Source organism: Gracilinanus agilis, chromosome 5, assembly GCF_016433145.1.
Source record: "Gracilinanus agilis isolate LMUSP501 chromosome 5, AgileGrace, whole genome shotgun sequence".
Classification (NCBI taxonomy): Eukaryota; Metazoa; Chordata; class Mammalia; order Didelphimorphia; family Didelphidae; genus Gracilinanus; species Gracilinanus agilis.
The window spans coordinates 96,735,414-96,748,845 of record NC_058134.1 but is presented as its reverse complement, the minus strand read 5'-3'; the positions used below and the strand labels follow the sequence as shown (position 1 = coordinate 96,748,845).

General features: G+C 39.3%; 1 protein-coding gene across 1 annotated transcript in view; it reads right to left on the bottom strand.

The window, feature by feature from the left end:
• Positions 1 to 9,343: 9,343 nt before the first annotated feature.
• The window catches only part of RHEB (Ras homolog, mTORC1 binding), a 73,224-nt gene continuing 69,135 nt past the window's right edge, over positions 9,344 to 13,432 (bottom strand). The window contains exon 8 of the mRNA XM_044677231.1: positions 9,344 to 9,854. Coding sequence (XP_044533166.1) covers positions 9,762 to 9,854 — 93 coding nt within the window. The 3' untranslated portion in view covers positions 9,344 to 9,761. The remainder of the gene's footprint in view (positions 9,855 to 13,432) is intronic.

Below are 13,432 nucleotides of genomic sequence, written 5' to 3'. Positions count from 1 at the left end.
ATAGATTCTCCGAGGGTAGGAATGATCTCATTTTTATAGCTGTTCCTGGCACAGTACCTGGCATGTAGTAGATAACTTAATAAATTTGCTTGCCTGATCATAAGCTCAGAGCAGTAGAGCTGGAAGAATCTATAAAGATTATCTAGACTGACCTCTTGCCTTTTATTTTTAACAAATGAGGAAACTGAGGCTCAGAAAGGTTAAAGACCTCATTCAAGATCATTCAGTAAGTAGAAAAGTCAGGATTCAAATCTAGATCTTTTGACTCCAAATCCAGTTCTCAAGCACTTTTCTACTCACATAGCCTCTCCCCTGTTTCTGGTCCTCTGATGTTGCTTGGGCTATTTTCATAGCTTCTCAAGCCACATCCCTGCTTCTAGTTCCCCCCTCCCTCATCCATCCATCCATCCATCCATCCATCCAGTTCCCAAATTAGTATTCCCAACAAAGCACAGGTCTGACCATGTTACTCCAGTGTTCAAACATCTTCAGTGGCTCCCCATGACCTCTAGAATAAAATGTACCCTCCTTAGCCTGACACCTCAAATCCTCTCTAATCTGTGCCCTTCCTACTTTTTCATGCACTTTTCCCTCTTCACTCCAGTCAAACTGGTCTATTAGCTGGTCCCTAAATTCAACATTCCAGCTTCTATTTTGGTACCTCTGTCCAGGCTGTTCCCCCTGCCAGGAATGCCCTCCGTCCTTCCCTCCTCAGAATGACTGACTTTCTTCAAGGCTCAGCTTAGTTGTGCTTCCTTCTCTGTTCTGCCTGATCTTCACAGATTCCTGGGGCTCTCCTTTCAAAAATGATTTTGTGTGTGACCCTGGGCAAGTCACTTGACCGCCATTGCCCACCCTTACCACTCTTCCACCCAGGAGCCAATACACAGAAGCTAAGGGTTTTAAAAAAATGATTTTGCACTTGTTGTTCTGTGTACATGTTGAGTCTTCAGGGTAGGGTGTAAGTTTCTTGATGGCAGGGACTATTTCATCTGTCCCTTCACAACCAGCAAAATGTCTTGCTTACAGTAAGAATTTATTAAATACCTGTTCAATTTAACTTAAGTAGAAAGACTGTGCTTCTGACCAGTTTTTTTTTTTTTAGTCCAAATCCCATTATTTTCCCATAATACTATGCTATCTTTCCATTTATGCCCTCTGACTTCAGTTTTCTCATCTATAAAATGGGGATATTACTGCTCTAATGCTTTCATTGCTTACCTCACCAGGTTGTGGTGAGAAAAGATTCTATTCCACATAAATGAGCTGTTATTATTGATAACTGTTGGCTCATGGTACATAAAGGACTGTGTGTGAGGGTACATGTGTTTGCTTTCTAGTTTATATGAATAGTTTATATAAATGTATAGCTCACAGGTGGCATGGATAGATATTGAAGATCTAGCCTACATTTTCGGCATGGTGAGCAGCTTAGTGGGAGGAAGAGGCAGGCGAGATCTAAGACTGCCATGATTGGCAACTTCTCCTGTTTCCAAGAGTATAGAGTGCAACCTAGACATATCCATCTACCATGATTGAGATATCTAATGTCTAAGACCAGAGACTGGGTTCACAATGAAAGCCGCTTCTCTGATCACTCTCAAAGTGGGATGGGATGGTAGCCTTTAACTCACACTCACTAGTTTAACTTCCTCACCAAATGCCAGTTATACAAAAGACCATCACAAATATTGAAAACGTCCATTTATCCAAGTAAAAGAGTTAATAAATGTTAAAGAGGAATGGACCAGATAATATAGAATAGGAAAGAAGCTCTTTGGATAGGAATAAATTAAAACACCTCATCTCAACCACAAAAGAGGGAATAATCTCACCAAGGGGAGTTTAGATTTGCAAGCCCTGAAAGTTGAGACATGCATGCCTCCATGGGACTCCAATCTGCCTCTCTCTTGCTATGCCTCCAGCCTTTCCTCTTTCTTGACCTGCTGCTCTTAACTCTCTCCTTAAATCTTGAGATCCAACGAACTGAAGTATCTCTTCTGCTCATGCAGAACTGAGGCACAGAATTCTTTTTTTCTGAAAAAGAACTTATGTTTTTAGTCTTAGTTTGTAGAAAAGCATTTTCTAAGTCTTAATTTTTTTTTTTTAATTTTCAGATCCAAATTCTTTCCCTCCCTCCTGCTAATCTCTCCCTGACCCACTGAGGGGGCATCTGGGACTAGAGATGGGGAGATCTAGGTTCTGGAACAACTAACAACTAGAAATACTAATAGGAATAAGTCAGTTCATATTAACGTAAGATTTTAAGGTTTTCTTGCAACAAGCTATGAGAAGCAAATGTTATTCTCCCCTATTTAACAGACGAGGAAGTTAAATCCTAACTAATCCAACAAATCAAGTCCACAAGCATTAGATGCTATGTGCCAGGCCCAAATGAGCAAAGACAACAAAATCTAAAAGGGAAGGAGGGCCAGGTAGGGAGAAGGTACCCATGGGGAAAACATGGTGGAATAAGTTCAGAGTAAGGAACGGAATCAAGAAAGAAGGGAAGGAGAATGGCTTGGCTTGAGCACTTTTCCAAAATGGAAGTTCCATGAAGAACTAATTGGAGGAGGGAGCCATAGGGGTATAGGCATCTTCTAGGGTGAGAGGGCTGCTGGGGAATGAAGGAGAAGCAAGAAGTAGAGCAAGGAGAGATGTGAAGTAGTGAATATGGCTGGCCTGGGAACTTCCTCAAAATGGAGAAACTTAACAACTGGAGGAGAGGACCTAAGGGTTAGAGACATCTTCCAGGGTCAGATTTACAATAATAAATGTGGTAAGCCTTTATTATTTGCTAGATGCTGAGCATACAAAGACAGAACATGATTCCTGTCCTCAAGATGTTTACCCCGTTACGGAAGAATTACATGTAATTCAATGAATGGACGGGCACTTGAGAAGCATCTGCTATGTGTCAAATATGGTACTTAGTACTGGAGACAACAACAAGGGAACACTCCTTGCCCTCAAAGAGCTTATACTCTACTGGGGGAGATAACACATATATTGAGATGATGGCAGATTATCTGGACCTTTCTGGTAGCAATGCTTTGTAAGCCTTTAAGGATATAAAAATAGAAGTTATTAGCACTGCCATTTTTTGCAGGAATTGTCTAGATGTGTGATCTCACAATGGAGGAGCATGAGGGCACCTTGGGAAGCGAAGACACTGGGAGGGAAGGAGTGTGGCTCAAGAAAGGAACATAGGAGGATGCTTTAACAGCCTTATAATTCTGTCATGGGCAGACTCTTCTTTTTTTTTTAAACCCTCACTTTCCATGTAAGTATTGGTTCTAAGGCAGAAGAGTGGTAAGGGCTAGGCAATGGGGGTTAAGTGACTTGTCCAGGGTCACACAGCTAGAAAGTATCTGAGGCCAGATTTGAACCCAGGACTGCCTGCCTCTGAGCCTGGCTCTCGATCCACTGAGCCACCCAGCTGTCCCCTAAACCCTGCTTTTTGTAGCTCTCTAGGACATGTCTTCTTTATTTTGCTGTCAGCTCCTTAAGGGCAGGGACCCTGTTTAATTTATCTTAGAACTTCCTGAGCACCTAAACTTCAAAAATGTATTACTTTTAGCAAGTTGCTCTGGGGATTTGGGGTGCTGTGGTAGACCTCCATGCTGTTACACAAGCAGATTCAGGGAAGAAATGATGGTATTTGATCAAAGACCTCTGAAAGAAGCCATAGTGCTTAACCAAAACATTAAGGTTGTTACTGGAAAAGTCTATCTTCCCAAAGATCTCTGGCAGTTTTACAAACATTCAGCAACAAATGCCGTGACAATAGGAGAGAGAAGACTTTGATCCCTTTGGGGATAATTCTCTGGTATATGATTCCAGGAGAGCATTTTATTTAATTCATTGTTTCTACCTTCAAAGTCAGCCAATGCTGCAATGCAGTTTCTTCTTTGCTAGATCAAGGCAATAAGTGAAGATGTCAACATTTGTTGAATTGAGTAATAAAAATAGCTAGCATTTAAATGATGGTTTAAGGTTTGCAAACACATCATAATGTCATCTCATTTGATCCTCATAACTATGGGAGGTAGAGGCTATTATTATTCCCATTTTACATATGGGGAAACCGAAGCAGAGCTTAAATGACTTTTCAAGAATCGCACGGTTAAGAATCTGACACAGTATTTGAACTCAGATCTTTCCAATTCGGGCCCACGGTTCTGTCCACTGTGTCACCAAGATTTCCTAAAACTCTTTAATGACAGTAATGCCTTCTTTCTGAGATTTTCTCCAATTTTCTCACACACGCACCTATTTCCATATACATACATACATATATACATATCTTGTTCTTATAGAATTGTTTACATGTCTCCCTCAGATTTTTTTTTTTTTAATCATTACCTTATGTCCTGGTATCCGTGCTAAGACAGAAGGGGAGAAGGGCTAGACTGTCAGGGTTAAGTGACTTGCCCAGAGTCACACAGGTAGGAAGTGTCTAAGGTCAGATTTGAACCCAGGATCTTCCATCTCCAGACCTGGTACTCTATTCACTGAGCCACCTAGCTGCTCCTCCTCCATTAGATTATAAACTCAGTATTGGGCTCAGATGCTTAATAAGTTTATTGATTTTTTTGGGGAAAAAAAAGGAATGGAATCCATGGATTCCCCCTTATGGAATTAAGGCTTCTGCCCCCAGTTATAAGATCCTTCTTCAATTTGGTTCAATTTAGTAAGCATTTATTAAGCCTCCACAGGTACCGAGTCTGCCCTCCCTTAGCCTTGGCCAGCCTTTTCCTGGAGCCCGATTGCAGAGCACAAAGTAACCAAGACCCGCCCCCCAGCGGTGCCCCGCGCAGCATCTCGGTGCCCAGTGATTCCAGGAGAGCCTCTGCTGCTTTGTTTTTCCTAGCTGGCTTCTCCCTCGGGAACTCCGGAAGCACAGGATGCCAGAATGCAGGCTGAGAGTCTGGAAACCCTGGAGAGTGAGCGAAGAGCTCGGGAAGCAGGAATGACAGGAAAAGGTCACCGAATATGGCGTGAACAAGCAGGCATTCACTGCTTCTTTCTGCTCTTTCCTTCTTGCATTTCTCATTCACTTGATTTCTCCTGTGTAGACAACTGTTAAATTCTTTAATTTTCATCGATATCATACAGAAAAAAAAAATTCCTTTTATCAAGCCAAAATCCATCTTTCTCCAAGTTCCATCCACAGATCCCAGTTCTGCCCTTGGAGCTAAGCGGGACACGTTAACTCCCCTTCCGCTGAAAACTAACGGGCTTGCAGGACAGCTATTGGGTGGCCACCCTGCCCACCCCCAGCTACAAGGCTTCTCCAGGTGAAGCATCTCCTCTCCTTCTTATGGCTTCATGCCGAGATACTCCACCCTCCTGGGCTTCTGAAAGCTCTCCAACTCATTCTTAACTGTGGTGCATGAAAATGGACCCAATACTTTAACTCGTCCATGTTCATAAATGTACTTGATACCCACGACTTCTCGATGCTTTTTTAAAGGGCTATTTCACGAGCATATCCACGCTGTGCTTTGGCTACAGCACATGGTGTAGATCCTCTGTGGGAGTGCGGTGGGTTGTGAGGTAAAAGGCTGATTGAAGCCCGCACACTGGGCAAGTTGCATTAAGGGGAGCAGCCACTAAAGCCAAATTTAGAGTGCAATTTCTCATAGGGTCAAACATATTAGAAAATTCTTTTAACAGGCTGCTTTCATAGGCCCACAGGAAGGGCATTTATGCTGTTGTGGAGAGACCAGTGGAGGTGGGGCTGGGAGACTGAAAATCATTGCCAATTTGACTGTGTAAGTCATTTCCTCTCTCATGACTCTCTAATGAAGGAAATGGAATAGATTATTTGAAAGCTTTCAATGACGAGGAACCAACTTTCTATAAAGGCGGTTTGGACTTCCGGGTTAAGATGGCTGCAGAAGAACAGGGTGCTAAACTCTCCTCACCACTGACCACCAGCATACCTCCAAAGGACAAAAAAAACCCAAATCCAGAGGAAAGAAGGGACCCCACAATAGGGCACAGTATCGAAAAGTACATGGGATCTAGGCACTTCCAAGCTGTAAGGGGGGGAAATAGCTCCCATCAAAATGCGAGCGGATCAATCCTCCCCCACCCCACCCACAGTACCAGAGGCAGCCCACCAGAGTTAGAGCCAGCGGGGGTAGGGGGCAAAATCTAGCTCCTTGGTAGCTAACTAGGACCACCAGGAGCTGCCCCAGAGAGCAGCAAGACTCGAGACCTCCAGAGGCTGAAGAGCGCAGACCTTGGGCAAGGGAGTGGGGCTGAGGGAGGCAGCGGACAGTGGAAGCAGCTTCAGCATGCTGAGACTCAGAGGAGAACCTCTGGCAGAGGAGCAAGCGTGGGCCAATTTCTGGGCTCTGGGCAGCTGACTAGGACCACGGGGGCTTGACCCTGAGAACAGCTAGACCAGAGACCCCAGGAGGCTGGGGAGTGCAGACCTTGGGCGCAGGAGTGAGGCTGAGGGGCTGTGGACAGCAGAGGCCTAGCAGGTAGTGGAAGGCAGGAGGCTCACAAAGTAGCCTCAGGCAAAAACTGCCCCTTAGCTCCATACACAGAGAGCCCGCCTGTCTCCCTCAGACTTCTGGCTGAGAAAGAAAAAGCAGCATAATGATGACAAGCAAAGCCCAAGAAATGACCAGCAAAAAGGATAAGAAAAAAGCTCTAACACTATAAAGGAAGTTCATTCCACTTTTCACATGAAGCTGAAATGTCTTATCTATTGCTCTAGTTCTGGGACCCTGTAGAATGAACCTAGATCCTTCTTTCAGTCTAACATCTGAAAACAAGAATCCTATTCTTCTCTAGGTAATATAATCCTAGTTCCTCCAAATGATCTTTGTATGACATGGTTTGTACCACTTTCCATTCTGGCCCTCTCATCACTATATAAGTATTCCAGCTTGCCAATATCTTTCCTAAAATGTGGCACTCTGAACTGACCGAGGTACTCCAGATATTTTAGATCAGACCCTAGTAGATCACGACTGTAAGCCCCCTTCTTCAGGATAGCATGCCTTTCAATCTACAGTTCCAGCCCTAACCATCCTCCTGCCCTCCAATCTCACATCACTGACTGCTTGGACATCTCAAAATAAATGTTTCCATGACATTTCAAACATATTTTGTCCACACAACTCATTACCTTTCCCTCTCAAACTTTCTCATTACTGTGCAGTGTTACCTCCCTCCTTCTAGACTTCTAGGCTCACAACTATGGTGTCATCCTCAATTCCTCACTCACTAACTGAATCCACATATCCAATCTGCTACTGAATTGTTATTTGTGTTCATATACCTCCCATCAATCTACTGTTTCAATCTTCACCTATTTTATAAATCTCCACCTTTCTAAGCAGTCACTTATCTTAGTAGTTCTTCAGTGCCTCTCACCTAGACTATTGTAATAACCTTAAATCCCTCTCCATTCACACTACTATTCTATCTCCCAATGCTGTGTCTTTGTACATGACTATTCCCCCATACCTACAGCAACTAGATGGTTTGATGGCTTGGAGTCAAGAAAAGCTGAGTTCAAATGTGGACTCAGTTGTGGCTCTGGGGAAGTCTCTTAACCCTGTTTTCCTGAGCTCACCTGTAAAATGAGTTGGAGAAGGAAATGGCAAACCACTCGGGTATCTCAGCCAAGAAAACCCCAACAAAAAATCAGATATAACTGAAAATGACCAAACAACCAACCCTCCCACCCCCACCAACACACACCCCTAGAATACTATGCCCCATTCCCTACATTTTTTAGCTTCTCTGGTTTTAAGATTCAGGTCAAATCCCACTTTCTGCAGCCCTCGTGTCCCTCTGAGATTACTTTCTATCTACCCTGTATTCTGTATATACATATTTATACTATTAGAACAAGCTCCTTGAAAACAACAAATGTTGGAGGGAATGTAGGAAAATTGGGATACTAATGCACTGTGGTGGTATGAACTGATCCATCCATTCTAGAGAGCAATTTGGAACTATGTCCAAAGGGCTATGAAATTGTGCATAACTTTCGATCTAGCAATTACTACTTACTAGGTCTGTATCCCAAAAAGAGATTAAAAAAAGGAAAAAGACTTATTGTACAAAAAACCATAGCAGCTTTTTTTGTGTTGGCAAAGAATTAGAAATTATAGGGATGCCCGTCTATTGGGGATTGGCCAAACAAGTTATGGTATATGATTGTGATGGAATATTGTTGTGCTATAAGAAATAATGAAAAGGATGATTTTAGAAAATATAAAATATGCTACAAACCTAACATATGAGGAAATAAGGTTCAGAAAGTAGAGGCAAGTCAAAACAATTGAAAAATACTCAGACTTTTAAAATGTCAAGTTTAAATCTGTTTGGGGAAACATACATTCTTTATACTATCAACATGTTTAAATTGGTTTGCCCAATATTTTGAGATTTTACAACAGAAGAGGTCTTCTAAGTACTTAACTTTTATCCTGTAAACAACAATTTCAGATTATAAATTGGAGACAAAAATACTAGGATCTAAAATCTCCACACAAACTAATAAGGTCACAATTCTCATGTTAGATATTCTCAGTGAGAAACTAGATATTTCTACACTGTCACAAATCAGGTATATGGATGAAAGGATAATATTCTTGAAATCCAACTTCATAGCAAAAGTTTCTGGATTAAATGCCTCTAGAAAAAAGTACTAAATACTATATACACACAGATAATCCTAGAGCCTGGCCCTCTCAAGTGGTTAGGAAGATGATGCCCAACATAACAAGTCAACCTCCTCATCACCAAGAAAGTACTATTAGTTCCAAATGAACAATTCTGGACTACTGAAACAAAAGAAATAAATCTATGTCAAATGAATGAAAATGTCACCCTAAAATATTGGCAGAAAACATTTAGCATATGAAAGGTTAAAATTTTTCAATAAATATTAGAAGAAAAAAAAAACTTCAGTATCAGTTGAAAGTGACAATTACAACACTGCCATTAATTGAATGCCTACAATCAACTTTCAGGATTTTTAAATGAAAAGGAGAAAATATGACAAATACTAGCTTAAAACAAATTAATACTTAAGTTTAATTCAGGACTGTAATTCTTCCCCATTTTCTAGATTTTCTCAAATTATCCAGCTATGAACATAAGCCTTTCTTCTATAGTTTGCCACCAAACATTCATCAAGCTTCTCTTAGAACTAGGTCAAGATGTAGTTTTCCTTCTTTTAGTATCCTTCATTCTTCCATAGGTTCTTGGAAAACAAGCCCAAACATTTCATAAAGGTCAGGAGTAGGAACTGAGGAGGGTAGCTACTCACATCAAAAAAAAATCACATCAAACTGAACAAAACACATAAGGTTTGCAGCTATTTTATTTACAAGTATACATTTAACACAATGAAAGAAACACTGATATCCAAGCCTAGTTAAGAGTAGTGTAACAATATGTATCATTTTGATGATTACATTATTTTAACCAACAAACTACACTGAAAAATTAATGCCGGTAAAATTCTTGGTCATAATATTAAGAAATACAATATATAAATTGAAAATATGATTGTTTAAAATTTGAAAATGGAAGTAAAGCCATTTGGACAGAAGTCAGAGTTGAACATAATCTGGAGGGAAGGAAAAAAAAAGCTCTGACCCAAATGATATCTTTCAGGTTAACAGAAGAAAAAAGAAGCATAGTTTATCTTAAAGGATAACGGGCAGTTTGCTTCTTCAGGTAGACTATATTCCCAGTGTCCTCAGGTTTTGCAGTGGAATTTACATTACTGAGCATGAAGACTTTCCTTGTGAAGCTGCCCCATCAATTTTTTCTGCCTCCAAAATTATCCTCCTAAATACATCAACAGCAGTCTGGAAAAGAGGAAAGCAATGACTGTTAATCTTAAGTAGGATTCTGATAAATATATATCTATTGCTTCCAGATATAGCCAAATGTAATAGTCATTGGCTTACTAAGCAGTGAGCAAGGTGGTATATAGGAAAGTATAGAAAGTAACAAAAATCAAGCAAAAATAGCAGATGTTTTTAAGTTCCAGTTTTCTGAGTAAAAATTTCATAAACTATTCCACTTTAAATGAATGGATTTAAGTTAGTACTTTTGAATTTATGTAAAATGAAGGATGTCAGATTAAACTCAGTATCTAGATGGTTTCCTTTTTTTAAATCTTGATCATGTTAATATTCATTTAAAGAACTACCTAACTTTCCATAGAAAGGAAGCATTAATAACAAAATATATTTTTCCATCTGAAATCTTTAGCTGTTTAGTTTGCTTCATCTTTTCTTACTACTGTTAAAAAGGGTTCAAGAGATAGCCTCAGTATCTTCATCCATAAAATGAGGAGGCTGGTGATCTCCAAGACTCCTTGTGGCTTCAAATCTATGATCTTTTACCACAGCTTTGGTTTTCTTTCAGGATAGTTCTCCTGACTTAATTTTATTTACTTTGCTTTTTTTTTAAAAAAAAAACTTTACCTTCTGTCTTAGTAACAACTCTAACACAGAAGGGCAAAGACTAGGAAATGGAAGTTAAGTGACTTGCCCAAGGTCATACAGCTAGAAAGTACCTGAGGTCAGATTTAAATCCAGTTCCCCTTGCTTCAGGCCTGGTGCTCTATCCATTGTGGTTCCTAGCTGCCCCAATTTTACTTATTTAAAAACCCAAAGATGATAGTTTATTAATTACACATTTACTATTCCATTCTTTCCACGTGACCTATTTGTAAAGCACACACCTGGCACAAAATCAGTGCTTAATATAAATGGCTTGTTCCCTTCCTTTCCTCTTCCAACCCAACACCCACACTACTTTGTATCGAGTTGGAGAGTTAAGAAAGATTAAAGTACTTCAGGCCACTATAATAGTATTTAATTCAAGTCTACAACTTTATTACCAAGAACCAAATAAAAATTTTAATAGGTAGCATTTATATATAGTGCTTTAAGGTTTGCAAAGCACTTTACAAATATTGTCTCATTTTATCTTCACAATAATCCTGAAGTACGTACTCCGACATTCACATTATACATATGGGAAAACTAAGGCAGGGACACATGAAGCAATTTGTTCAGGGTCACACAGAGTTAAATATCTCAAGCTAGGTTTGAATTCATGTCTTTTTTAAAAATAAATTTTTATTGACTCTTTTTTTTCTATAGTTTCTTTAGTTATCTCACCCTCCTAGAGAGTCATATCATATAAAAATAGTATTTTTTAAAAGACAAAAAAAGAAGAAAGGAAAAAATCAGTACAATTTATCAATATGTTGTCTATAAATGTATGCAATAACCTATGGACCTTTCCACTTCCAAGCAACAATGGGTAGGGAGTATCCTCTCGTATCTTTTTTTTTTTTTTTTTTAATGTAATTGTCCCCCTGCCCCCATAATATTTTGTTTCCCCCTCAATTACATGTAAATTTTTTTTTTTTTTAATATTTTTAAACCCTTAACTTCTGTGTATTAGTTCCTTGGTGGAAGAGTGATAAGGGTAGGCAATGGGGGTCAAGTGACTTACCCAAGGTCAGTAATTTTTAACATTAAAAAAATTTTTTGAGTTCCAAATTCTCTCCCTCTCTAAGAGTCTCTCTGAGACTAAGGAGTTCTGACATCAATTTTACATGTGTGATCATGCAAAACATTTTTCAGCATTAGTCATTTTGTGGAAGAAAACTTGGGAAAAAAAAAAGAAAGTAAAATACAGTATGCTTCAGTCTGCATTGATTCCATTAATTCTTTCTCTGAAAGTGGATAGCATTTTTTTCTTTTCTTTTTAAATTTTAAACCCGTCCTTTCTGTTTTATTAACAACTCTAAGACAGAAGGGATAGGTAAGATTAAATGACTTTCCCAGCATCACACAGCTAGCAAGTATGTGAGAGGCCCAGGTTCTCTTGATTAGTGCTCTATTCACTTTGGCACCTAGGTGCCTAGTGGATAGTGTTTACCCCCATCAGTCTTTGGGATTGTCTTGCATCACTGTATTGCTGAGAACAGCCAAGTCATTCACATTTGTCATCATGTAATACTGCTGTTACTGTACAATTTTCTCCTGGTTCTGCTCACCTCACTCTTTCATGTCTTTCCAGGTTTTCTGAAATCTTGTTTGCCCTTTCTTATAGCACAATATTATTCCATTACAATCATGTACCATAACCTGTTTAGACATTCCCCAAGGAAGGGGATCTGCTCAATTTCCTGATCTTTGTCACCACAAAAAAGAGTTGCTAAAAATTTTTTTACAAAGAGGTCCTTTCCATTTCTTTTGGGTCACTTTGGGATATAGATCTAAGTTAGTAGTGGATTAAAGGGATGCACAGTTTTATAGCCCTTTAGGTATATTTAAAATTACTCTCCAGAATGTCTGGATCAATTCACAATTTCACAAACAGTACATTAGTGTCTCAATTTTCCAACATCCCCTCCAACATCTGTCATTTTTCTTTTCTCTCATATTAGTCAATTAGATAGGTATAAAAAGTAGTACTTCAGGTCTTCATGACTCCAAATCTAATTTTCTACAAGTATTTAGAAACTGCCTACTCTATGACAGGCATTGTTGTTAGATATTAGGGTTCTAAAGGCAAGGAGCTTACATTCTATAGAGGTACAGACAATATGTATATTACGAGATGTACTTCTACCAGATTCCTGGTCTACACTTTTTGCATTTATACATTTTTAAAAGCTTCCCTTGCATATCTTTAAACTATAATATGTAGTAGCTTCCTTATGCCTTAGTCCAGTGATGGGCCAGATGCGGCCCCGAAATGTTCTATCTGCCCCGCGACATTATTCCTAATCTGACAAATACAATGAGTAGGATACAATACAATGAAATTTTGAAAGAGTTGCCTTAGAAACAGACTGACAGATGAGCATTTCCTTTCCTTTGGCCCCTCTTTAAAAAGTTTGCCCATCACTGCCTTAGTCTATGTAATCTTCATTATCTGTAAGGTGATTCTCAATTTGAATTCTTTGGAGACTGTACCCCTTTCCCTGACTCTCAGCCAAATAACAAAAATATCACCAAAAACATTTTGTTAATAGGCAGAATATTATTTCAGGGAAAAGCTTCGGTACATTAAAGCCTGCACATCTAACTGTTGATCATATCAGGACAAAAGGCATTTCTTCTACTTGCTCCAAACTAAACACACTGTGGCCAAATTATAGCTCCTAACTACTTATGAAATAGTCTGGTATCTCATTAATCAGATTCCTGTTAAATTGATGGTGGGGAGGTATACAAGGGTTTATAAAAATTTTCAAACAAGTTGAAATGTAGGAATCTTTCTGAGATGGAAGTTGAAGAAATCACTATGTCTACCCCTTAACTAAAGGTATGTCAGAAATAAATCTTATTTGAAACTCTGACATTCTACACCCAATTTGCATTGTTATTTATTAAAAATATGAAATAGATAATTA